The sequence below is a fragment of the Molossus molossus genome, unplaced genomic scaffold, assembly GCF_014108415.1.
Source record: "Molossus molossus isolate mMolMol1 unplaced genomic scaffold, mMolMol1.p scaffold_m16_p_7, whole genome shotgun sequence".
NCBI lineage: Eukaryota > Metazoa > Chordata > Mammalia > Chiroptera > Molossidae > Molossus > Molossus molossus.
The window spans coordinates 13,427,959-13,454,133 of record NW_023425401.1 but is presented as its reverse complement, the minus strand read 5'-3'; the positions used below and the strand labels follow the sequence as shown (position 1 = coordinate 13,454,133).

At 55.1% G+C, this 26,175-nt stretch overlaps 4 protein-coding genes across 6 annotated transcripts in view; all 4 read right to left on the bottom strand.

The window, feature by feature from the left end:
• The window catches only part of HOXA3 (homeobox A3), a 45,261-nt gene extending 41,237 nt beyond the window's left edge, over positions 1–4,024 (bottom strand). For 2 of the 3 annotated variants that reach the window (XM_036246436.1, XM_036246435.1), the window contains exon 1: positions 3,728–4,024. The gene's annotated coding sequence lies outside the window, so the exon portion shown is untranslated. Of the gene's footprint in view, positions 1–1,758; positions 2,391–3,727 lie in introns of those variants that run through there. The other variant, XM_036246438.1, reaches the window with a different exon arrangement.
• Positions 4,025–6,294: 2,270 nt separating this feature from the next.
• On the bottom strand, positions 6,295–8,175 carry HOXA7 (homeobox A7). The gene is made up of 2 exons (XM_036246724.1): positions 7,665–8,175; positions 6,295–6,723 (listed from the first exon to the last, which is right to left on the bottom strand). The coding sequence occupies exons 1-2, from the start codon at positions 8,041–8,043 to the stop codon at positions 6,404–6,406; spliced, it is 699 nt and encodes a 232-aa protein (XP_036102617.1). The 5' UTR covers positions 8,044–8,175; the 3' UTR covers positions 6,295–6,403.
• A 6,791-nt stretch (positions 8,176–14,966) lies between these two features.
• HOXA9 (homeobox A9) lies at positions 14,967–16,924 on the bottom strand. Its single transcript, XM_036246967.1, has 2 exons — positions 16,331–16,924; positions 14,967–15,279 (listed from the first exon to the last, which is right to left on the bottom strand). Exons 1-2 carry the CDS (start codon positions 16,905–16,907, stop codon positions 15,041–15,043), a joined length of 816 nt encoding a protein of 271 aa, XP_036102860.1. The 5' UTR covers positions 16,908–16,924; the 3' UTR covers positions 14,967–15,040.
• A 6,488-nt stretch (positions 16,925–23,412) lies between these two features.
• HOXA10 (homeobox A10) lies at positions 23,413–25,860 on the bottom strand. Its single transcript, XM_036246971.1, has 2 exons — positions 24,885–25,860; positions 23,413–23,687 (listed from the first exon to the last, which is right to left on the bottom strand). Exons 1-2 carry the CDS (start codon positions 25,858–25,860, stop codon positions 23,413–23,415), a joined length of 1,251 nt encoding a protein of 416 aa, XP_036102864.1.
• Positions 25,861–26,175: the final 315 nt, after the last annotated feature.

Below are 26,175 nucleotides of genomic sequence, written 5' to 3'. Positions count from 1 at the left end.
GCCTGGCCTCAAAGCACCCCCACAACCTGTGCGCCCCGATCCGCCTTTGAATCCAGGAACCCAGAAGCCAGAAACCACTGGTTTCTACAAGAAAGGGACCTACAGAGGAGTGGCCTTGAGACAGCTCTGAAGCCAGCCGCAGGACCTGCTCCCCTCGCGCAGAGCCCCTAAAATCGCTCTCTGCCACCTGGACCACTCAGAACTGAGACAGATCCACGTATGGAATCTGTGTCCTCATTCCAGAGGTGTAAGCCACCCACTGTCTCTGGCTCAGCCGGTCATAGAGGGCAGCTCACCTGGGCCCAAGGCTTCGGGATAATTGATGTGCTTGGTGTCTGGGGCACTCCCCCCCCCCCCCACTGTCCTGAGGTGTGTCTCTTTCCTGCCTTTCCTGGGACTGGTCCCGGGCCTGCCCCAGACAGTCGCTCCAGAACGGGGACCACTTGTCTCACCAGTTCAAGGAAATCATCTGAATTGCTTTTATCGCAGTCCCAGACCTCCCCTTCCCCAAACAGAATATGAAAAGCCTGTCCTGGGCTGCTCTCTCTTCCTTGAGAGGTGTGCCTTGGAGAAAGTTGACTTTTACAGCGCATGGATCAATCTCATTTCGTAAAAACGTGATCTTTCCAATGGCATTTTTACGGCTGTATTTTGGGGGCTTGTAAAACCCCTTGAATTAGCTTTAAACTCCTCATTTTTGTGGATAGTGAAGAAAGATTTTTAAATGATTTGGTCGAATTTTCAGAGGATGATTATAAGATTTATAAAACTCTGGCAAATGCAGAAAATGGGGTTCAAGATTTGTGGGGCATGGCAATGCCCCCTAGGAATCTGGAAATTATTTTCTTAATCTCTTCCTTGCTTTTTGATCCCCCCACCCCCCTGCCCTCACTTTCCCCCAAAGGAAAAAAACTGGGCAAAGGTTAGTTAGGTGCACAGAGCCTAGCGTGCACCCTTGAAAGGGGCTGTGCCTAGAAGCCTTCTGGTTGTGCCCCAATCAATCCAAGCTGGGAAAGTTTTTCCTTTGCATATATAAAAAGGGCCTGGCAGCAGAGGATAGAATTTTATATTTCCTTTGCATTTCTTCAGGGAAAGAATGAAAATAAAAACTCAAGAGTAAAAAATTTTAAAGGAAATTATTTTTTAAAGCTATGTTGCAAGAAAATCATGTTTGAATTATTGTTTCTGAAACAAGACCATCATGTGACAGTAATTTCAAGCAAGTTATTATGTAAGATAAAAAAAAAAAAACGTTGAAGATGTTGATAAATGATTACATTTATAATTTCTGCTTCATTCCTCCAGGTCCCACATAGCTTTGGGGCTGGTGGCAGTTTACTACTGTTATTATTATTTGTTATGGTTTGACCTGGATTCTCAATCTAATAATGCTCCTAGCCAACAAGAGAATTTGATTTCTCAAATAAGACCCCCCCAAAAAACAAACAAAAAAACCCCACACATTATATTTCTAGCTTCTATAGGCACTAAGATGGAAAAATATATTAAACTGAAATCTCTACATGTTAGCCAAGGCTGGTACATATCATGTTGGCAGCCGCCCAAATCTATTTCTCCAACCAGTGATATATATATATATATATATATAGAGAGAGAGAGAGAGAGAGAGAGAGAGAGAGAGAGAGAGAGAGAGAAGAATCGGAGCCCCAGACGGTGGAGGGAGCCTTTAATGGGATGGTGAGAATGGCCATCAGGGCTCTCTCTTCTCGGTCAAAGCCACATGGAAAGTGCACTTACCTTTCGGCTGCTCCTCAAGGGGGACGGGATGGCGAGCAGGGCCACACAATCCGCCCTTTCCCTGGGCTGCCCACTGAGCTCCTTGACCTCTGTCAGCCTGGAGGACGGCCTGCTGGTGTGGGGGGACCTTGAAGGCCACCTCCTCCGCCCTGATCTCTAGCCCAGGCCAGAGCCCACAGCACACAGGTGCGGCCTGCCCCTGCCACGGGCTCTCGCCTGGAGCCACAGCCCGCCTTCCTTGCCATAGCTCATCCTCCTCAGTGTCAGCCAGGCCTGCAGACCTCAGGACTACCAGTGGTCTCTGTGATTTCAAAATCCCGGAGCGCCGCGTTCCCCGAACCAGCGTGCGCCCCCAGGGCGCCTTAGGACGCGCAGTTTGGACAGAAGCAGCCATGACGTGCCAGGCGGCCTGTACAACCAGTCTCCTTGGTGCTGGGGGGGAGGGGGGACCCGAGTCTAGTCGGGCGTCCAGCTCCTGTCAGGTGGCCAAGGCGGGGAAGGTTCCCGGCCAGTCAGGCCCTGGGAGACCGCCCCTCAGGTCCTCCCTCGCCCCCCTCTCCTCGGCCTGCCTGGGAATCTCTGAGGGGCCCGAGCAATAGTCGCGCCAGGCTGCACGACGCGGGGCTGCGGCTGACGTCGGTCCCGGCGACGGCCACAGCGTGGCAGCAGCGAGCCACCCGGGCTCGGTCGCAATAAATAATGGGCCCGCGGCAGCCGCAGTCAGGCTGCCCACGGCCCTGCAATGCAAATGCGCCGCTTTATCCTCTCCGAGTGCACCCACAGCGCCCGCGGGCGTCCCGAACCTCCAGCCCCGTCTTCGTTAGCTAACGCACGCCAAGGGAGTGGCTTACGGTGGGGAAACTTCAAGAACCTAAACCAAAAACCAAAAGAACTCGAGCCCTGAACCTCAGCATGGTTTCTGGTCGCTATCCCAGGCAGCTCCCTGGGCAAATCCGGCGGAGAGGCACCCAGACCAAATCGTGGTTGGTGCCACCTTGAGACCTAACGCTAACCCTGCGGTCCCCTCCGCGCCTCCGCCTGGGCAGTTCCACAGTCCTCTCCCCGCTTGCTGAAGGTGGGCCCGCCATCCCCGGCCCTGCGGCTCCGAGGTGGGTGGGTGGGTGTCCTCCTATTGCCCACATTCGGTTCGTGTCCTCCTTTCAACCTTAGCTGCGGGCCTCTGCCCCTCGCAATAACACCACTCCATCCTCTGCACCGAAACTTCCCGCCAAGCAACACCCAGCCAATTAACCCCATCCTCTCCTCCAACACAGAATTCCACCCGCGCACCTCTTCCCTCTCCCCGCGCTTCTGACATCTCTCTCATCGGGAAACCGCGTGCAGGGAAGCAGGCAATCAGCAGCGGACTCTGGCTGAATTAGTAAGTTCTTGTTTGTGTACCCCCCTCGCCCCATTCTACCATTCTCCCACAAACCAGTTCCCAGGGAATAGACGGTGCTGTGTCGATATAAAACGCCTGTCGATAAATTCACTTGGTCCTCATCTCTTCCCACCTTCCCAGGTTGGGAACTGTCCCCAGTCGTTGGGGGATTCAATCGAACCAATTGGGTCATGAGTGATAAAAGAAAGAAAAAAATCCAAACCCGAGAGGCTGGCGGGGAACGCAGGGTGCACTTCCTTTGGGGCTAGGCCAGGTCGTTGGGGAAGGAGAGAGAGACCTCAGTGCTCCTGCACGCATGCCAGGGCGATGTGCCACCAGAAGGAAGACGGGCATGCTCTACCGCTCTGAGCCAGGGAGAGGAGAAAGGGAATGCATGTATGTGTATGTGTGTGTGGTGGTGGTGGTGGGGGGTCTGTCCTGTCATGTATTAGGGGACAGCAGTGAATGGATGAGTGTGGGTGACGGGGAGTATGCCCCTTTTCAAGCCACCCTGGGTGCCCTCTCCCACTACCACCGGCGCTGGCTGCCATCTCACCACCTTTGCTCCTGTCTCCCCACATGTCTCACCTTCAGATGGCGGCTCCCAGAAGCTCCTGCCCCTCTGACAGCTGTCGCTTGGGCAGCACGGGGAGACGAATTGTCCTCCTTCCTGGTGCCAGAGGACGCAGGAAATTAGCCAGGTTGCGAGTTGCAGAGCGACCGCCTCAGCGCCTGGAACTGGGCGCGCCCCACCTCCAGCGGGAGCGGCCGGCCGGGTCGGGCCCCGGGCCTCCTGTCGCTCGCCATCGCCGGACAAAGCGCAGCCGAGCCGGGCTGGAAGGCAGAGCTCCGAAGCAGGCAGGACGGAGCGGAGCAAAAGAATGCGGCTCTATTCTCGCAAGGGAAATTATAAAAAAGTTCATGTTCACGGTTCCCATCCACATGACCGACAGCGGCCAATGGAAGGGCCGAACAACTCATAAAGTTGTATTGCAAAGTTGTAAATTTTCATAAACAACAACGGATTTATGACCCTTTCCCCATCTCTAAGAGGAGGCAGCTCTTACACCGGCGCCATCTTACCACGGAGGCCGCCCCGACTTGGGGAGGCAGGTTTTACAGACCCAGTTGGGCCGGGTTTTATTAAAAGAGCTATAAGAAGCCGGCCCAGCCCAGGCAGGAGATTGGAGTCGAGGTCCTCGCCCCCAGAGCTCACGCTGTTCTGTGCTGTCCCCACCGGCCTCTCGCCCCTTCCCCAGCCCCCCATCCTTCCCCGCACCCAGACGCCCCCGCCCAGGTTTGCAGCAGGGGTCTGCCGCCCTGCCCCTACTCAGCTGCAGGGCTGGGCTCTGAGGCACCCACACTTAGCCTGCATGCGGGGTGGGGGGACTGCGTCAGAGGCCCTGAATCCCACCTCCTAGCCTGGCGCCAGGTTCGGGGCTCATGGAAAATTCGGAATCAGTCGCAAGGTGATTCCCCTTTGCAAGCTCACCCCACAGCCTTAGAGGAAAGAGCGAATTTCGGATTCCCTCTTGGAATTTATGGAGGCTTTTAGGGAGGTTCATAGAATACCTATCGAAGATTCCGTTTTCAAGGTATTTGGAAGATGTTTGTGCTCACACACACAATCCAGACAAAAATCTCCACCCAGAGAAATGCACATATACAATTATGGACACACGGAAATGCATACACTTAATTCTGGACACAGAAATACATCCAATTATTTACACACAGAAACATGTTCACTTAATTACGGACACAGAAATATATAGTTATGGACTCATGTAAAAATACACACAGACGTACACGAAAATACATATACACAAAGAAGTACACACATACCTATACAAACCCATACATAAAAACTCCACACAAAAAGGAACTTGACATGCATATACACCAATTCATGGACCCTCAACACTTGGATCCTATTTGTCCTTCCACTTTGGTTTCTCTAAAGCTCCTTTGGACACACACATACACACAGCTAGGGCTTGCTCTCCAGCCATAACCACCCTCTTCCCCAGCCCCCTTCCCCAGATAAAACAGTCCGCATTTCTTTGTCACCAAGCATCTTTATTTTTCTTTTACATAAAACACAGTTAGCTGGGCAAAACTGAAAGCATACCTTCCTGTTCCTGGAACCCAAGGCTAGAGCTGAGAGGGATAAGAGGGGGACGCAGGACAACATAGGAGATGAAGGGCACTGGGGAGGGCATTGGCTCTCCCCACCTGCTAGATAGTTAGCTCAAGACAACACACCATGCTACAAGGTCACCCCATTAACACATCCTTCCCAAGTCAAGACATTGCCTTACAAATGAGCTCCAAGACTATATAAATGACAAAAAAATCTTGTTCAAATATACAATATTTGCAATTGTAGGAAAAGTCAGGGTGTACATATTCAACATGGCTGGACAGTAGGACACGGGTGGGGAGGGAGAAGGGAGGCTGGGAGCATCTCTGCAGTCCTACTAAGCAGAAGCTAACTTAGAAATCTGCAGCTAGTTTGGGAATGCTCCCCTCCAAAAGTGGGGGGGGGGTTATGGGCCTGAACTTGGAGTATCCAGGCCAGAGAAGAGGGATTCTAGGTTGCAGCACTTAAAATGCTTTGGAATAAATATATTATTTTTCCATTTAAATAGATGCCAATGCCCTGGTCCCCGGACCCCAGCGCCTTCTCAGTGCAGCCTCAGGGACCCCAAAGGCTGCCAGCCACAAGCAGCAGGGGCCTGGCCTGGGAGGGGCCGGCACTAGGTAGCAGGCGAGCCAGCAAGCACAATATAGGTAGTTTGGGACAAGTAGGTAGTACTTAGAGAGTCAGGTCCTTGACCTATGGGGGAGGTGCTGGATGTCTGCCAGTGTTGGGACACTCTGGGCTTCCTGGGAGTGGAGGTCCGCTGAGGCTGGGCCCATAGGTAGTTTGGGGGTGCCTCTCTCCGAGGCCTGTGCTAGGTAGTATTTTAGCCATGCCAGCGCAGAGCCAGCTGGCCTTGGGATGAGGGGGGTATCTGCTGGGGGGCCCTCGGAGGCAGAGGGGATCCCCAAGGGGACCCAGTCTAGGCGGCTGCTGTCCAAAAAAGTTGGGAGTTGCAGTGGGTAATGGGGTAGATGAGGTACAGGTTGGGGACTGTTTTTTGTTGTTGTTGTTGTTTTTTACATTTTCTTTTTATTTTTCCACTTTTGTAAATAAAATCGATGAGTCTCTAAAGACGCTTTTTCGACTGTCTGGTGCAGCCAAGGGCCCAGTTCGGCCCTTCATTCCTCCTCCTCCTCCTCCTCTTCTTCATCGTCGTCCTCCTCCTCAGCCTTGTCGGTGGCAGCAGCAGTGGGTGCAGCTGCGGGCACGGGGCCCTCGGGGGCTGGGGCAGCTGCCGGACCTTCGTCCTTATGCTCTTTCTTCCACTTCATGCGGCGGTTCTGGAACCAGATCTTGATCTGGCGCTCGGTGAGGCAGAGCGCATGGGCGATCTCAATGCGGCGGCGCCGGGTCAGGTAGCGGTTGAAGTGGAACTCCTTCTCCAGCTCCAGCGTCTGGTAGCGAGTGTAGGTCTGGCGGCCCCGCTTCCTATCAGGCCCTGCAAGCAGATATGTGGACCCATGGACACAGGGACAGACAAGTTGATAAGGACACAGACAGGACAGTACATTAGCCAGGCCGCTGTCCCAGAGCTCATACCCTCCTCCCAGCCCTGACCCGAGGCACGTTCCCTTCTGCCCCGAGCCCCCAACTGAGCTGGGGGAGGAGCAGGAATGGTAGGGGAAGACCCCCAACTGCGGTAACAGACGTGCAGGCAGCTCCCTGAAGAGGGAAGGCACAGAATCCCAACTTTACAACCGCGCTTTCCAGCCGGCTAGGCTTCCACAATGTCCAGCTTCCCCCTGACAAAGGGAAATTGTAAATATAGAGTGTGGGCAAGTGGGAGACGCTGCGCTTTTGCCATTCAAAGACGAGTGGGGCTGCTTCCCTGCCCGGCTGGGCAAGTGGACGACCCTAGGTGGCCCGCACTTCAGGCGGCCCCCTTCCTCCCTAGCAGTCCGCGCCCCCATCCCCGGACCTTCCTCGGGTGCTCCTACCCTCTGCTCCCGATCCAGCCCCCCACCCCCGCCTTTAAAAGGCCCCTAGCACCGGAGCGTGTGAGGGGCCCTGAAGGGTTAGGCTCTCCCAGCTTTCGAGAAAGAGAAGCCAGGCTGAAAGGAAAAGGAGGAAGAAGGGAGAGAAGAGAAAGGGAGGGAGAAAGAGAGAGAATAGCGAACAAACAAACTTAATGTTAAAATTCCAAGGCAAATGGAGTTAAATAAATTTACGAGGATTGAACCCATTAATTGGGCCATAAAAAGTTTTATGAGCCTCATTTACATACAATGCTACGGGTTCTCCACGCTATGGCGCCTCGACTCTAATTAAAACCAGAAAGGCAGCGCCGCCAGAAGTCACGGGGCCGCGGCTCCCAGCCCCGCGCTCCCAGCCCGGCGTCCCCACTGCCCGCCCGCCCGCCCGCCCAGCGGCTGCGCCTACCTGAAGACCGCATCCAGGGATAGATGCGGAAATTGGCCTCAGCCGCACCGTGCAGCGCGCCTTCGTCCGCCTTGTCGCAGGCGCCTTTGGCGAGGTCACTGCAGAGCCCGGGGATGTTTTGGTCGTAGGAGGCGCAAGGCAGGTTGCCGTAGGCGTCGGCGCCCAGGCCGTAGCCGGACGCGAAGGGGCTCTGATACAGGGGGCTGTTGACATTGTACAAGCCCGGCACGGTCGAAGCGAAGGCGCCGGCGCCTGCCCCGTAGCCGCTTCTCTGCGAGTTGGGCGCAAAGGAGCAAGAAGTAGGCTCGGCATTTTGGAACAGAGAAGCCCCCGCCGTATATTTGCTAAAAAGCGCGTTCACATAATACGAAGAACTCATAATTTTGACCTGTGATTTGTTGTCCGGCAGCTTTCAGTGTCGGTTTTACGAGGTAGCGTGATATATGATAACATTACACCCCCAGATTTACACCAAACCCCATTTTCTTTTGGACGGAGCTCGCCGCAGCACGTGACCGCCCACATGACCGCCTCCGCCAATCTCAGCAGCCCTCACAGGTGGTCTTGCTCCGCGGGGCCCGCGGCAGCCTAGAATGGAAGGGGAAAAGGCTCAAATGTGTGGCCAACGAATCTGCCCGCGCGTGGCGGGCCTGGCGCATCCTGCGGGAACAGAACCAACCCCAGGCTCCGCCGGACCGCTCAGCCTGCCGCCAACCTGCACCCCTGGCCAGCACAGAGGCTGCGCGGGGCCGTCCCGGCGCAACCCGTTCGTACCGAACCCTGGGCCAAGCCTGCGGGTCCTCTCTGCCCCTCTTCTGCCCACTGACCCAGCCCAAGGAGGATCTTTGCACCCCGTGTACCCCCAAGTGGCCCCGTGGGCAAGTCTCTATTCTGGGTAAATCGACTCTGCCTGTGTCTCCTCTCGCCCAGGTCCAGCGGGCAATAGCTCACTTAGACTGCGATTCAGATGGAGCCGGGGCAGCGTCGCTTCCAGCTGCAGCGAGAACGCCACAGCCAACTGGAACCATGTGGTTCGAATAAAGTCAAGGTCTCCCAGCTTCCTTTCCTTAATCAGGGCTCACTGTTTATCTGCCCTAAAGAAAGCAGTGAAATATTTATCTATTAATGAGCCTCATTTGCCAACATGTTTACTATCCTGGGATTCCCCTCTCTCCTCCAGGTCACTGCTGGCCTTTCAGGCTCTGTGCTTTCTCTCCTGGGCACCTGCCTGGCCTCTAGCAGCCCAAGAAATGGCTGGCCACTCTTTTGTCCTCTCGGCAACCCTGGATTCTCCCTGTCTGGAGGGGAACCAAGTCTCCCCCATCTTGAAGGAACCTCAGGCCCTACACCTTTCCAGGTACCACTGTACCCTGAGGTTTCTGGTGGCCTCCCCTGTGGCCACCCCTGGGCCTCTACAGCTCCTCATGGCCTGAGTGCCTAGTAGCAATACCTGCTTTAGAGCCAGTTTGGAGAAGAGAGGAGGCCCAGCCCACCTGGGAACTGCCGCCCACTCTGGGTCTCCTTTTCTTTTGGAGACCCCAAAGACAACTAGGGAGACCCCTCCCAAAGGCCACCCAGCTCCCAGGGCTTCACCTTTCCAAAGAGAGGGGAGGCGCACAGCAGTCACAATCTCTCCCATCCAGGCCCCCTACTCCTGGAGCTTACCTTCCAAAGCCTCCAACCCCTGGGCAGGGTTGGAACAGCCAAAGGCCCCGCTGCTCACCGCTCCTTTGAGGGTGGTGGGGCGAAGCCTTCCCCCAAACGCTCGTAAACTGCCCAGGCTGAGCTGGAAGCCTGGCGGCCAGGTCAGTGCGCCTTTTACTGCTCAGCTCGATTGCACACCATAAACCCGACCTCACAATGGAATTGCCCCGGAAATTCTCCTCTAAATTATAGAGTTTGGTTCTTCGTGTACAAAGCGTTTCCCATCACTTTCAGAGGGTCCAGGCCGCCCCCGTTCACTGCACCCTCTCAGGGGGTACTAGGAGCACAAAAGGCGGCAGGCGGGTTCAGACCCCGACGCAACAGAGCCTGGGCTCTGGCCTAGTGGGCCCAGGGTGTGGATGGAGAGGTGGGGGCTGTCTGAGCAGGTGGGGCCAGGGTGATGTCCCCTGGAGGTACTCGAGCCATGGGGGGGGGCAATATCCGGGATACCCTTTATGGCGGAACAGGATGCTAACTGTCTTGGTTGGGGAATAGAGAGGATAAGGGAAGGGAAGAAAAAAACAAATATTCCAAATAGCATCAATTTCGGGCAGGAAATAAAAACCTAAGAAAGTTAAAGGAAGATGAAACAAACAAGAAGAGGGCTAGGAGATCAAAGAGGAGGAATTAGACAGCTTTAGACCAATAAATTGTCCCTCGAGTGACACAGCAAGATGCAAAGAGAAAGACCCAGGCCCGCCGACCGTTGTCTGTCTAGACTCCGGTGGCTGAAGCAGCCGACAGCGATGGCGTTTCAAGTAGAACCTGCCCTGAGTGAGCTGACCCTACAGACTGCGGGGAGCGATTTTGGGGAGCGCGGGAGCGAACGCAAGAGCGCTGCAGGTCCGCACCACAGGCTCATCTCTGCCCGGGTTTGTCCCGCGCAAATCCAAGCGGTCCTGACAGGACACACTGCCCCTCTGCCTGGGCCAAGGAGGATCCAGATGCTGTCCCACAAGGCCTGAGCCTCTCTGGACCCAAGTCAACCAACTGAGCCGAGTCCCGCTGGTGCCGAAACCTCCCTTTCGTTTCTGGCTTCTCTCTCCCCTCTTGCCTTCGGTGGCAGCGTTTTAAAACGAAAAGGCTAGACAGAGTCAGGCTTTCAAAGGCCTCTTTGACCGCGTGTTCTTGAGCCATTGGTTTCCTACATATTTGGCTGAAAAGACACAATTGCTCTGGGTTCCTTGTGATAATATTCACAGAAATCTCCTTGAAGCGGCCTGCAGCAGGCATGTGTAGGCAGGGTTCTCCTCTGCCCCGCTGTCCTTACATAAAGACATTGTCCACCGCTTTCCTGGGGCTGAGTTCCTGTATGCCAAGCAATATGTGTTTCCCCTGTTTTTTTGGTACCAAATTGTCCTCAACATTTAAATCCAGCTAAGAATGTAAACCCAGTTCTCTGACAGCCAATGAAGCCTGCCAGAGCCGGAGGCTGGCAATTTGCTTCTCTAAACCTTGCTGTCCGCGCCCCTCGGGCGACCTGCGCCTCGATTTCTCCATTCAGTGAGCGGTCCCGGGTCTCGGCTCCGGGACAAATCCATCCCCCAGGAATGCAAAGGAGATCCGGCTCTTGCGGAGTGTCATCTAGGCGGCATCAGGGAAACCGGTCCTGGGCAGCCGAGCAGGGAGGACTGCTTCCCAGCCGCCCACAGGCCAAGGGCAAGAGAGGCCCCGCCTGGCGATGCTTGGAGATCCCCGCCGGCCTGCACCTACCTGGAGCCTCCGTGACCTAGGGAGAGAAGCGGTGGCTACCGATCTGCTCCTTTGCCATGTATTTGTAGTTACATAAACCCAGCTTTCTATCTGCCGCTTGGATACACTGTGGCCACGGACAGCTCTCAGGAAGTTATAAAACCCTTCTTACAATCAGATGCTGTGAAATATTGTGTGTTATGTAATGAAATATAATGAAGCCGTGTGTCTGTAATACCGACATGTGCATATAAACAGAGAAAAGGGAAGGAGAGAGAGAGAGAGAAAGAGAGAGAGAGAGAGACCGAGACCCGAGAGAGATGTCAGCCAAAATCCAATCCCCAGTTTTATAGCGTGTACAGCGTGGAGATGCAGGTTGTAAACATTTTGTGGGCTTGGCAGAGACTATTACAATCCAAATGAATGCACCCTGTGCAGTGTTCACGGGGCTCCAGGGTGCTTCGAAGGGTCCTCTGTTTGCTTTTGCGTTTTATCTGGGAAACCATCGCACCTGGGGCTGAACCTCGCACCCGCTCTCAGGGTGCCTCCTGGAAGGCTCCGGGCGGGCTCCCCACTCAGGGTCTGGGATAGGCTGGGCCATGATTGGGGTCCCCTCCCTCCTCCTGAGCAGAGGACGCCAGAGTAGCCTCAGTGTCTCCATTGCCGAGGAAATTCTACGGCGAGAGAAAGCAGTAGCGGCTTTCACGACGACCTGAGCGCCTATTCTGGAGCTAGGATGTTATTTTAATTATTTAAAACATTACATCTATTTCAGAATAACCAAAGCAGCTCCTGGTCCGTCCCCAAGGATTCCCATTCCTAGACAACGCAGCCGCGAGACCTACACTAGACAGTCGCCAAGAATGCTTTAAAGCCCAATTTTCAGACGCCTAATTTTATTGTCATGTATTCAAGGTGGCCGAGTCCCGGGGTTCTGGCTCACCCGGGTGCTGGCTCCTCCTCGGGCCCTTTACTAGGGCGCAGCCTTTGGGGGTCGCCCAGGGCCTCTGGCAGGGATGCGCCCTCTGCACACCCTCTGGGGGGGAGTCACCAGGTCCGAGGGCTGTAGGCCTTTAGTCTCTGTGTCTGTCCGCCGGTCAGCTGGGTTCTCCGAGGGTAGCGCTGCACCGAGGCTTGTCCAGGGCTGGGAATGGTGACCCTAGAGCCGTCCCCAAGCCTGGAGCTGCAGAGCTAGGCCCCCGGGATGGAGGACCGAAGGGTGCAGGTCAGGCGAGCCCCCGCCGCTTGCTTGTTTCCCAGCTTCTATCCTGGCGTGAGCAGAATGGAAAATATACCACTGATGTTCACTCAAATCTGGGGCTCCCACGCCAGAAAGGCTCGCGTCAAGTCGACATCTTAGGAACTTCCCAGGGTCGCGGCGGCGGGAGATGGCGGCGTGGGGACCTCTTGCGTGGAGTCACACTGCCATCTGCTGGCCGAACTCTGGTACTGCAGTGCTAGGTGCCGCGCCTGAACTTCGTTGGCAGCTGCCGCGGGGCCGGCGCCCCACTTTCAGAGGACGGAGAGGGCTGGGTCCCAGGGGGTCTGCGTGCAGCCCGGAATCTACGCTGCCGAGAGGGCAGTGCCCATAAAAAAGAGCTGTTTCCGCAATCGCTTTATCGGCGGCAGACAGAGCAAACAAATGAAAGGGCTTTGGTGGAAAATCTTAATTGGGGCTGGACAGTTGTAAACTCATTAAGGGCCGAATTCCAGACAGTTCGCAGACCCGGCCTTTATGGCACACCCTTAGTGCCCATTCTTTGAAGTTCCTTCTGTCTGCAACAACAGAGGGCGTCCCAACCTGGCGGCGGGGTGGGGGTGGGGTGTGAGGGGACGCCCCATCCCTGGTGCCTTGGTTCCCCTTGTACGTGTCCGAATACAGATACCCTTGCTGAAGTTCTCAAGGGGGGAAGCAGTGTAGGGGGGAAGGCTGAACTCTCCGGTCACATCTAGGAGGTGCTCGGGCCTCCGAGGTTGTGGCCCCGTTCCCCTCGCAGCCCTTTACACCCCATAAACAGTAACAACCCTCATTTTCTTTTATGGTGCTTCGGGCTCGTCCGTTGCCTGGGCCCTGCCTCTGCCAGGACTTGTGCTCAGGGAGGGGCTCTCGGAGCAGGGCCCAGAATCCCCCGGGCCAGCCTGCCAGGAGGTGGGGGTGAGGGGGGCGCAGGCTTTCGGTCCCCAGAGCCACGTTGGGGTGATCAGGATCGCGTTTCCTTCCTTGGAGGCAGGCCCTCAGCTCACTGTCCAGCTGCCCCCCCACACACACACACACACACACTGCTAGGGAAGGCCCAGCAGTCTCTGTGGACACGGGTTTGGGCAATTTCTTAGGGCGCCAAGATGAAAGAGTGGCCTTTCCTTGCTGCCGGGCAGCGATACCCAGGACGCCAGCCCAGCTCTTCAGAGATCTCCTGGCCGTCTGGCAAATGGACACAGGGCTGGAGACCCAGCCTCGCTGCCCCGTGTTCCCCGATCTCCTTGCTGCTCCGCTGCTGGTGCCGCCGGGCAGCCGGCCTGGTGCGGGGTCCTGAGGCCAGCCCGCGCTGCCTGCCGGAGGGTCCAGCTCCCCCAAGCCCGGCGGAGCAAAGTCGAGGTTCTGTCCTCGTTTATCCCAATCTGGCCCTACCCAGAGACTATCAAAGCTCCCCTGCCCCAGGAGAAGAAGGTGCAACGAGCTGGCTCGCAAAAATAATAGTAATAAATAAAAATAAAATAAGAAAGTAATAAATAAAGTAAATAAAATAAAAATAATCAATATATTTTATTTGGCTAAAAGTTAAATATCTCAACATAACAATTTGGTCAGTAGGCCTTGAGGTAACTATTGCAAAATATACAGTGTCTGTTTAGCCCAAAGGAAACCCCAGATTCATCAAGAATACAAATCTACCGTAGCCCAATGTCGGTTTCATAGTGTATAATTTATTATCAATAAAATTAACTCCATCACAATATCATTTCTCCCCAGTTAAAATTAAACGTAAACCATAGGTAGTAACCTCCTGCACATACGTATAGCTCCGAATTTCTTCCCTGTTTGGTGCAAAAACAATATTTAAGCTGGTCTGATCGCTTATTCTTTAATACATGGTTTGTATTTACAATGGACAAGACAGGTCTATAGAGCATGTAGGGACTAAATTGCCTGAATTTCAAAAGTGGAGAAAACCATGAATCTATGCATCCCAAAGAACCCGTTCTTTCTTTCTTTCTTTCTTTCTTTCTTTCTTTCTTTCTTTCTTTCTTTCTTTCTTTCTTTCTTTCTTTTTCTTTCTTTCTCTTTTTTTTAAAAAAAATTTATTTCACTGAGAAATCCTTACAGCTAATTTACAATCAAAGGTTAACAGCCTAGTTACACAGAAGACATATTCCACTACAGAGCTATACTCTATGCAGTTGTCCCCCCCTCATAAACAACCTGAGTTCAAATTGAATTCTAGCTTTCACAATCACAACGGGTGCATCACCCAGCACAGAAGTTTGAGTCACAAAACATAATTACCACAATAAAACACAGTGTTCAAGTATCTGGGCAGATTGCTCTGCCGCACAAAGAGAAAATTAAATTAACTACACAGACTAAAAACTATACAGCCCGCAGTCAACAGTTGTGCATTATAAAAAGGTAGTTTTTTTTGTTTGTTTGTTTTAAGTCAGGAACAGGTAGATTTTATAAAATATATACAAGTTAGCATACACAGATATCAGCGCTAATGCCCCCTTCTTCTTCTTCTTCTTCTTTTTTTTTCCTTAACGTAAAACGGAAAGCTTACAATACCTCCTCCATGAAAGCGGCGGGCCGAGGAGCCAGCCTGAGAAAGGTTTGCCAGGGGGAGCTGAGGCCTGGAGTTTAGTGCCCCTTTGTCGCGGGGTGCTGGAGGCTTGGGTGGTGTGGGGGTGGGAGAAGGGGGCAGCAGGCAGTCCTTCCTCTTTCCCTCTAGCTCCGTCTGTTTTCTAAATGAACTCAAGTGGCATCATCACTCGTCTTTCGCTCGGTCCTTGTTGATTTTCTTCATTTTCATCCTGCGGTTCTGGAACCAGATTTTAACCTGCCTTTCTGTCAGGTTGAGCAGTCGGGCCACCTCGTACCTGCGGTCCCTGGTGAGGTACATGTTGAACAGAAACTCTTTCTCCAGTTCCAGCGTTTGGTGTTTAGTATAGGGGCAGCGCTTCTTCCGAGTGGAGCGCGCGTGGAGCCAGTTGGCGGCCGGGTTGCCTGGGGGGGCGGGGAGAGGGAGAAAAACGGGATTTAGAAGTAGGAGAAGCACACCCCCACTCTGCTGGGGGCTGGGGGACCTCCGGGGGTCTTCCTCAAAGACGCTGCTGAATAGGTTAGGAAAGGCGGTAGAGCCTCGGACACAATGGACCCCTGGCAGACAGACGCAGGGACGGTCACTTACAATTGCACGCAGTAAAACCTTGGCTCCCCCTCCCCTCCGAGGCCCTCCTTTTTCCTCCTCTGTCCTCCTGTCCTTCCCTCTCCCCTCCCACTTTCCGAACATTGTGTGGTGAGTGAAATTTGAAAACAGATCTCTTTCTTGCCAGGCAGGGGGAAACCACGCAGCCCTGTGTTCGTGTAGCAAGATTAATATTCTTTTCTCCCTCTAGTAACTCTGTGTGTCTTCCCTTCCCCACCTTTCCTTCTACTCTTCCCACTCCTTATTTGACCTCCCTGGAAGGCTGTGGGAGAGGGGCAGGCCCACACTGCGCCCATAAGCGCCCCAAGGCCATTGATCACTTCTCCAGTTTATTAGAATAATCTGGCATGGGGACCCTCGTGGCAGGCTTGCAGCCTCATCCTGGGCAGGATTTACGCCGCCACTGGCTGAAGACAAGAAGTGAAGGGAATCGGCCGGCCGTATTCCCCAGCGTCCGGGCTGCAGTTGCTGCCGCCACTCCTGGACAATCTAGTCGCACAAAAGACTCTGCAACGCTGCTTTCGAAGAACAGCCCAAAGTATCGCAGTCCTGGTCCTGGGCAGCCAGGGAGAGGGGTGGCTGGTCTTGGCTCGGCCTGCGGCACCCGCCCCGCCCCCTCTCTCCGTAGCAGCCACCTCCCCTCCCCCCCAGCCCAGCGGGCCCGCTAGTCACAGCTCTGTGGACTTGGGGCCCCATCCGAGGCGTCCCAAACAGCAACTTCTGGCTCCCGGCCTCTGCTCTGGAGGCTCCCAGGCGGGCGAAGGCAGGCTCGAGAGAAAGCTGGCGGGCTGGCAGATCCGGGTGGCCGGCGTGGAGGCGGCAGCCAGTTTGGAGGGAGGAGACACTTACTGGGATCGATGGGGGGCTTGTCTCCGCTGCTCTCATTCTCAGCATTGTTTTCGGAGAAGGCGCCTTCGCTGGGCTGTTTTTCTCTATCAACTGGAGGAGAACCACAAGCATAGTCAGTCAGGGACAAAGTGTGAGTGTCAAGCGTGGGACAGTCACCCCTTCTGGCGGACAGCGGTTCAGGTTTAATGCCGTAAGGCCGGCTGGAGGGCAAGCCCGCGAAGGAGAGCGCACCGGGCGTGGGCTCCAGCCAGGAGCGCATGTACCTGCCATCCGGCGCTGCCGCAGCCACGGGCGCCTGGGGGTGCACATAGGGGTGGTGATGGTGGTGATACACCGCCGCGGGCACCGAGTTGGCGCCCGCCGCGTGCACCGGGTTCCACGAGGCACCGAATACCGCCGCCTTGGACTGGAAGCTGCATGGGCTGAAGTCGGGGTGCTCCGTCAGTGCCGCCGCCTGCCGTGGGGGCTGACTCAGGGCCCCCGGAGCATAGCGTCCCGCGCCCAGCTCATCCACAGCGTCAGCGCCCAGCAGGAATGAGTCCACATAGTAGTTGCCCAGGGTCCCGGTGGTGGCCATCGCCGTACCCCGCACCTTGCCGGCTGGCCTGACCCGCGGAAATTATGAAACTGCAGATTTCATGTAACAACTTGGTGGCACCAGGGGGGGAAGTACAGTCACCTAATAAGTTGCCGGCGCCCGAGCCCCCATTGGCCACGCGCATCACGTGTCCGCCCAGCAGAACAATAACGCGTAAATCACTCCGCACGCTATTAATGGCCCGGTGTTTTGCAGTCATAATTTTTATAGCAAAAGCCATATGTTTTTATGCAAAGGGATCGCGGCGCTCAACGATCGGGTTTGTTTTAATTGTGGCCAACGAAGATTAAAAGATCAAATCTGGCCTTGCCTCCGGACTCCCTCCCCTTCCCACCGCCACCACCAGACACACACTTCTTAAACGGACTATTTTATATCACAATTAATCACGCCATCAGCAAGGCGCGGGTCCCGCGTGCTAGTACGGCCAGCAGAGCCCCTCACATAAAATTAGACAATAATTGAAGCCATAAAAAAGCAGCCAAATCGCATTCTCGCTCTACTGTATTTAAATCTATATTTATATTTCATAAGGAGTTATTGTTTCAGAAGCCACACAGGCTGGTGGGAAGTTGGGAACGACCAACAGATTCGTTTACCTCGCTGTGGCTCCCAGTTGTAAAAATTTACGAGGACTTGGAAAGGTTAAATTAGACTGTTGTGTTTGGTTGGCGGGCTCCCTGTAAATAATCCCCGCAGTCCCCGGAGATGCGAGTTTACCAGGGGCCGGCCTTGAAAAGTCAAATTCAACGCAGTAACCTTCCCAAACTGAACCACCACTGCCCCTGCCCGAGCGCGCTGGGCAGGGACAGGCCTCCCAGAGGACACAGCCTTGGGGGCCCCTGGGATCTGCCGTACAGGATCGCAGGGTGTCCAGGCAGTTCCCAAATTTACCGCTCTGTCTCCAGCGAGCGCCCCACCAAGGAGCGGCCCAGCCATCGATGAGCGAAGTGTTTGGGTGCCTGGTTGTGCCGCGCGCGTTCGGGGCCCAACCGCACACACGCGAGCCCAACGGACCCTGCACTGCGTCAGCTGGAATCACGACCCCCCCCCCCCCCCGCCCCGGTGGACTCAGCAGGCACCCCAGGCCTGTGCTCCGACCTCCCAGGCCCTAATGCTGAGCTCTGCTAGCCTGTCGCACTCCCCTAACCCGAGCTGCAAAAAACCACGAGGCAGCATCAATAAAAGGAGAATTCGGCCTCAGAGACCCGGCGGCTCAGTAGCTGGGAGGCCCGCACCAGAGCGGCTGGCCTCGGGGCCCAGTAAGAATCCTTCAGGTCCCCTTCCTTCCTTCCTGGCCACTGCCCCTGGCGGGGCCGCCTGGGTTACCCACGCAGCCAGGCGGCTCAGCGGAGTTACAAGGCCCAGTGTGAGGTGGCCGCAGCTCAAGTCCAGGGCCAGAAATTAAAACGGGGAGGGGCACGGGCATTGACTTTAATCCCATCCCTCAGCTTGGCCAAATTGAGGAGGGTGATTCTCACCACTTTTAGTCTTTCAGGGGTAAATTAAAAGGCCTCGGCTTCTTTGTTAATTGGAAGAAAAAACCCACACCAGATACAAACGTAAAGCAGCGACTCCTAAAAACGGGGTAATTAAATTCACGTGTGAACACTGTGCCTGCAAGAGTGTGTTTCTCATTAGCCCACTTCCCTGGCGAGGGCGGGCTGCCTCGGCTGCTTCCATCTTTTTTTTGCCTTCATCCTCCCCAACAGTCCCAGTAACCCCTCCCCAAGCCCGGATACATCCCTATCCCGCATGGGGAAGGGGGTACCCTCAAATGCCAGGCTCTCCTCCTGAGGCTGAGAAACCAGAGGGGGAGACCAACCAGGTACCCCTTTCTAGGCCCTCGCTGGAAGAGGGAAGTGGCCGACACAATGAACTCCGACGTGGCCGTTACTGGCCACCTCAGTCCCCTCCCCCTAATATGTTTCCTTTCCTTGTAAATTCCTCCGTTATTCCCACCCCCTCCGCAGCCCACGGTGTCCCAAATATCGGACAGTTCGGGGTCCTCTGAGGTTTTTATTAAGAAAAAATTAATCTGGGAGGAAACCTTCACTCCTAATAGTAATTGTCTGCAAATGAGCTGGACACGCCAGGCTGCCTTTTCCACTTTTTTTTGTACCCAGAGAAGACACGAATGAATTATTTATAGTATTATTAAAAATAAAAAGGCTGTCCTTTAAATAGCCTTAGCCCCCAAATAGGACAGCTACTAAGTAATTAGCAGGGCTTGAGTGTTAACTAGTCCTCACTGGTGCCTAGAATGGGGGGTGAGGAATCACAAACCAAAATTCTCCTTCTTCAGGCCAGAGGTTTGGGGAGAAAACATTCAGGTTTTTTGTCTGCCTTTATTTTGGAAATAAAAGGAATTGCGTGTGCATAAAGAAATATTAAGTGAGTGTGATTACAAACTGTCTCTTTTTGCCCGAGAGCCCTAAAACCTTGGCCTCCAAAACAAATCCAATACTCAGGTCCTGAAAATGGCAGAGAAGAGTTGAGGGTAATACCATGTTCAGATTATAGGATCAGGGGCTGAGCAGTGAAAACTGGGTCTAAAGCTGAGTGGGAAGGGCTTGACTGCTAAATGGAAACAGTCCGAAGGCCCCAGTGGAGTGGCGAGTGGCGGTGTGTGTGGAGGGCTAAGGAGGGATGGAGGTTGTTTCCAGTCCCCAGTAATAACAAGAATGGTCAAACTGGCTTCCAGTGAGTGGACTACAAGTTAGAATAAGGACTCAACTTTGTATTCCAGTGGTTCTAAATTTAGAATTCCTTTCCTCTATTATTTGAAACACTGACACTGGAAGGGTCCCCTTCTCCAGCAGTCGTCCGCCCAAGGATGCCATATCCAACATACTCTGAACCTGAAAGAAGCTACTGGCAAACAAGCAGCCAATCTTTGCCCTAGCTGGGCTCCCTTATCGCGGTTAAAGCCTGAGCGGAGACCGGCAGGGCCGGAGCCTAGGAAGCTTCCGGGAGAGTTCCCTTAGTGGCCAGGCTCCACTGAGACTAGCTGAGCCTCAGCCAGGTCCCAGCCTCAGGCCCCCAGTGAAGCTGGCAAAGGCCTCCTTGCAAAAATGCCGCCAGAGCAGAATGCCCCCTAATCGGATCTCCTTGTCTGCTGTCGCTGACCAGTGGAGTAGGAACGCAAGGCCGCCGCCATCCGGTCGTGATCGTAACCGAGGCCTTGTCTGCGCTCAGATCCACAGCCCTCGACAGAAGCCCCACGCGAACCCTTCCTCGGTAATCACGACCTCTACTTGAGCGTGAAGAGAAAAGTAAGGCACCCACCAAACCCTGGCTCTCCCCATGCTAGCCCTGGGTCCCTCCAAAAGAAAGGGCTGGGGAGGAGAGAGGGTGAAAAAAATAATAATAAAGAAAAGGGAAAGAAAGAAGGAGGGTAAGGAAAATAATGTAGAGGAAAAAGAGAAAGGAGGGAAGGAAAGAAAGAAGGAAGAAAAGAGTCAAAGGCAACTCCTGAAGCAGAAAGCGGCTTACAAGAGAGAAGGGTAAGTGACAAGGCCAGGATCCCAGACGCTGTCTGCCTTGTACATTCTAGTTTAGCCTGAGTCTTCACTGGCAAAGGGATCTTTCCTTATTTCCTACTCTGGATTGGGGCTGAGGCTGTTCTAGCTTTGCAGAAGAATGGCGGGGTCCCTGGCTAGGTACAGAGCAGGAGCAAGGGAGGCCCAGGATGGAAGTGTGCGCCCCTGACCTTGAATGGCCCGGGGGCTCAGAATTCCTACCACGCCCCCGGCGTCGGCCGAGGCACAGCTAACCTGACCATACCTGCTGGGGCCTGGTGGGGATGGGGGTGAGGCCAGCAGCCTGGTAGAGCTCTGAGAAAGAGGCAGGGACGAGGCTCCTGAGTGGGAAAAGCCGAGGTTGCCACCACAGGCCTGGCACGACCAGAGCCTGGATGCCCCGCCCGGCCCAGCCCTCGCGCGCACAGGTACCTGGAGACGATTTCAACTGAAGTAATGAAGGCAGTGTCGTGCTGTCGAGAGAAAGGTGGATCCCAACAACAGGAAACTACCTAAATCACCGACCAGTTCTGGTGCTGCCCGCGCGGGGCTGCCTCGCCCGCAGCCGCCGCCGCCGCCGCCGCCGCCACTGCAGCCACCGCCGCCGCCGCCGCCGCCGCCGCCAAGGGAGAACCCTGCGATCGCACCCGGCCCGGCCCCTCGCCAACCTGCGCCCGCCGCTGCCACTGAGTGTCCTGGGCTGCCGCTAAGGCATTACGGAGAGAGAAGCCACCGGCCCCTGTAAGGTAAACCTGGGAGAGGGAGGGAAGTAAGGTAAAGGAGAGAGAGGAAAGTAGAAGGAGGGGAGAAAGCGAGAACAGAGAACGAGCAGTGTCCGTGCTGGTTTCCCAAACCTTGCAGCTCAGCCAGCGGGCGCCGAGCAGCGGCAGCCCTGGGAGACTCAGCAGCGCCAGGGAGAGCCCGGAGCCGGCTCCCAGTCTGGTCTCGGCCTCCCGCGCTCGCTCCCCGCCGCTCGCTCTCCCCCTCTCTCCCTCCCCGCCAGGCAGCCAGCCGGGGTGCGCGCTCCCGCGCCCCATCCCCCCTACGTCGCCCCCCCCAACCTCCCGCGAGCAGGAAACGCGTGGCCCCGCGGAGGGCGACCAGGTGGGGGAGGCTGTGCTGGGGGAGGGGGGTGTCCAGGCAGCCTGGCCGCGGTCTACCTAACCGATGCCGCGGACGCTGGTGAGCACTATGGGCTCAGCCTGCTCCCCGGATTCCTAGACTGGGGGTCATCTAGGACCAGGGGACCCACAAAATAACCAGCCTTTGCGAGCCTCCCTGGGGCTCCCGAAAGAAATCCTGTTTGGCTTCCTCTGTCTATGAAGCTCCTCTCTCAACTGAAACCACCGGTCCAAGACAGCCACAATCCAGATATACTAGCAAGTCATAAAACTGAACAAAAGCCGACAAACCTTACGGCACCAGGGCTATAGGGCCCAGACAAATTACGACTGTCTAGGTAATATTTAAATAGATGCCTAAAGTAATTGCAGGGGGCGCGGGCTAGTCCTCCTGTTGTAAAAGTGGTGGACGGGATAAAGTGGAAGGTGAAGATAAGAAGTCAAAAAAAGAGGTAAAATTAAAAAGCTTCATTCCACAGCTTTTATTCTTCTATAAGAACATAAACATCGTCTTTTTTCCACGCACAGCAGCATTACAATATTAATTTATTCTGATTTAAGATTAGAAGTAAATAGAGCTAGAACTAACATTTATAATAACGATAGAATGCATTTGCATAAAACAAGATTGGCAATTTTTCATAATAATAGACATTTATACAGATTTGCATTTATAGTTTTTTTTCTTTTTCTGCACCTACAGGTTTGACCCTTTTATGCATGTAACTTCACAGTATAAAGGAAACCAAACAATGTCTCCCTTCTCTAATCTATTCTGCTTGCCCCAGCCCTCCTTGGCTTCCATGAATTTTGGAAAGAAGAATAAAAAAAGAAAGAAAGAAAAAAGGGAAAAAAAACCTCCACAAGATAGGGAGAATTGTGGTGTGCTTGTCGTGTTACCAGTGGTAACAATTATTTTATGACAAAAATCCACTAGATCCACATGTATAAACAAAACTATATCAGATTATTTATCTACAGCCAGAGGATATGGAAATTCAGAGGGAAGGGAAATAATTTAGTCCCACAATGCAAGACCTTACACAAACTGGAAGAGGAGTTTCCTTGTCCTGGTCATTTTTTTTTTCTTCTTCTTTAAAGCTAGGATATCTTACAAAGGAAGGAAACGTTCATCTTTCTGACTCTCAGTTTCCCAACCAGCCAAAGTCAAGCCCTTTTGCCAACCTGTATACCCATGCCCATAAGCCCTTCTCTTTGCCAAGGAAGAAGAAAGAAAGAAAGAAAGAAAGAAAGAAAGAAAGAAAGAAAGAAAGAAAGAAAGAAAGAAGGAAAGAAGGAAAGAAAGAAAGAAAGGAGAAACCTAGGGCCTGTATCCCCTGATTAAACACAGCCCAACACTCAGGCCAGGGAGCCCGGTGGCAGCTCCTTGCACCATTGACCTCAGGCCAGACACCTCAGCGCCTACAATGGGACCTGGGCCTTCCGGCTAGGTTTGCCCGGCCCCCCGCAGGAAACCAGCTCCACCGGGAGAACAGGGGCCATTTTGAGCAGTGGAATACCAAGACAACAAACCATCCCAGTTCACCACTTGACACTTAGGACAATATTTATCTATATAGAATTTTAGAGTGATATGGCTTTTTCCCCCAGAAAACAACAAGTAAACCAGCACCTAGCAAACAGACAAAGAAACAAAAAGTCGGAACAAACCAGCCCTGCACAGATGTAATGGCCAGCGAGATGGCAAGTGTGGGAGGGAGGAATGGGGCTCCCGCACAGGTGCGAGTTCCTGGGCAGAGGCCGAAGACAGAGGGAGGAGAACAGCTCTGGAAGCGGGGGGAAGGGGGGGGACAAAACAAAATAGTGTTGCCTGGAGCTTCATCAGGAAAAATTAAAGTTGGCTGTCAGCTCCCGGATCCGGTTTTCTCGGTTCATTTTCTTCAGTTTCATCCTGCGGTTCTGAAACCAGATTTTAACTTGTCTGTCCGTGAGGTGGACGCTGCGGCTGATCTCTAGGCGCCGCTCTCGAGTAAGGTACATGTTGAACAGAAACTCCTTCTCCAGCTCCAGCGTCTGGTGCTTCGTGTACGGGCAACGCTTCTTCCGGCCGCTCTTTGCAGTGAGCCAGTTGGCTGCGTTTTCGCCTTTGGTATTGCCTGGCATTTAAGGGAATAAAGAGAGGAAAGTTAAATCGAGGCTATGTGGGCTGATTACATGGGTGAATTTGGGTCGCCTCTGCCACAAGAGGGATGCCTTAAGTTATATACAGAAGGTATGTTCCCCTTTAGCTTGCTTACCCAGAAAGAGCAGTTCCTCCAAAAGGCAAGTGCAAAATCCAGTGGGCCTCCAATCTACACCTACCCTCCCAATTTACATTTCCCTCCACTTTTCCCCAAACACCTGTTTTAGCACAAAACTGCCAGGTGCTTGCAAAATGACCGGCCTGGGAGGGCAGGCCTGTATATCTTGAACTTAACGCCTTACTTTTTCTTTGCCTCTTGCCCCAAGGCATACAATCATTTCCTGCAGCCCCCCAGGCTGGGGTCCGGGGTGCTTACTTGGAAGGGGGGCGGGCAGCATAGCTGTGTCTCACTGCAGCCCCCTCCTTGCCCAAGGCCTGGTGAGGAGAGGAAGAACGACATAGTTGGGGCTTGGGGAAGGCACAAAAAAATGATTCGGGGTCAAGGGCCTGCCGCCGTCATGTCTCTCCAGGAGCCAGGGACGTGCAGTCTGGGCGGATTCTGAGTTCCAGGGAAAGCGAAAATGTCCCTCTCTGACGCTCAGCTCAGGGCCCCCGGCGTCCGGGCTGGATTTGCCTTTTCTTCTACCCGAAACAAGGATTCCCGCCCCTCTAGCAACTTTGAAAAAAGCATGGGGGATCGTAAACTCGAACTTCGCCAGTTAATGGGCTTATTTATTGGTGCTGGCGGCTGCTTATTTTGGATGCCTTACAAACATCCGTGCTATCTGCGGGCGAGCCACTTTCCCTCCCTCCTCCTCCCCCCGCGTGGGCCGCGCCTTGTAGCCTGGGCCCAGACCACGGCTGAAGGTGCTTCGGCCCACGGAGGACATGCACAAGAGGGGGCCTGCTCACCGGGGTCCTTGCCCCCAGTCGGGGTGAGCTGAGGCCAGCGCGGAGGACGTCTTGGTGTGGGGCACTACGCTGGACATGAATTTTTACGGTGTCCCCACGCCCAAATATTAAAAAGCAAGTTCACAAGGTCAGCCTGCCTGCAGCTCGGGCCAAGGCCGGCCGGCTGCTGCGCGGACTCCTGGCTCTCTGCTCCTTCCCTTCTCTGGGTCGTCTGCCTGTCTGCCTTCCAGACTGCGGCCCTTGAGCGCACCCTGCTTACCCAGGGAGTCCTTCTCGGGCGAGGCTTTGCTGCTCTCGGAAGGGGCCGGGGAGAGCTCCTCCGCGGCCGAGGACGACGCGTGCGCCTCCTCGTCGCCCTGCGAGCCCCCGCCGCCGCCACCACAAGTCAGCGTAGGGGGCGGCGGCGAATCGAGGGCTCGCTCCTTCCGGGCTGCATCCGCCGAGCCGGAGGCAAGCACAGGTGGCGGGTCGAAGCCGCGCCCAGGGGGCTGAGAGGGGAACGGGCCGGCGCCGAGATGCTGCGCGCCGCCGCCGCCGCCGCCGCCGCCGTATCCCTTGGCCGTGCCATAGGCCTGGGAGAGGCGGAAGTAGCCGGGCACTGGCACCCCGCTGGAGGTGCCCAGGGCGCAGCCGTCGGGTGGTGGGCCCCTCGGGAAGGGGGCCAGCTCGGCAGCGGCGGCCGAGCCTTTGGGGCATTTGTCCGCCGAGTCGTAGAGGCAGTAGGAGCTCTCCTCTTTGATGTTCTGCGCGAAAGAGCACGAAGTGGCCTGCGGCGGGGGCTGGGGTGGTTGCGGCGGGGGCGGCGGCGGCTGCTGCTGGGGCTGCTGCGGTGGCGGCGGCCCCTCGGGCGGCTCCATCCGGCAAGACCGTGGCGCATCCAGCCACAGGTCTATAGGCGCGGGCGGGTAGCCGTGCGTCCCGGGACCCAGGCCCCCGCTGCCGCCGCCGCCGCCGCCGCCGCCCGGCGACGCTGCTTCATTGCGCTTGCCTCCCAGAGCCGGGAAGAGCCCGCAGCTCTGCAGCCCGTAGGGCAGGTCGGCGGCCGGCTGCAGGTAGACTCCGCCGTGGGCGAAGTAGCCGCCGCCCCCCGCGCCGCCGCCACCACCGCCAGCCTCGACTCTGCCGGAGCTGATGAGAGAGTCCACCAAAAAAGAGTTCGCGGCGGGGCTCTCCGAGCATGACATTGTTGTGGGATAATTTGGCGAAGGGAGCAGATAGCCCTTTCTGGCTGACATTTCTTGTGCAAAACATGCTGAATACGATTAGCAATCCCCCCGCACCGCGGCGGGCGCCCGTAGCCAATCCTGAGCCAGAGTTTCCGCGCGACCACTCCCAGTTTGATTTCGTAGGCTTGGGGCCGCTCTCGGAGGGCGCCCTCCGAGCCCGCGATTGATATAAATATGTAATCTGTATTGATGGGCCGCAAGACGCACACCCGATACCTCAGCCCAAAGGCCAGGAGCCTGGGGGGAGGGGGGAGGGGCTGCCCCAACGTGGCTGGGTGGAGGGGAGTAACCTGGCCCTTGGGCTCGCCTAGTCCCTGCCCAGAC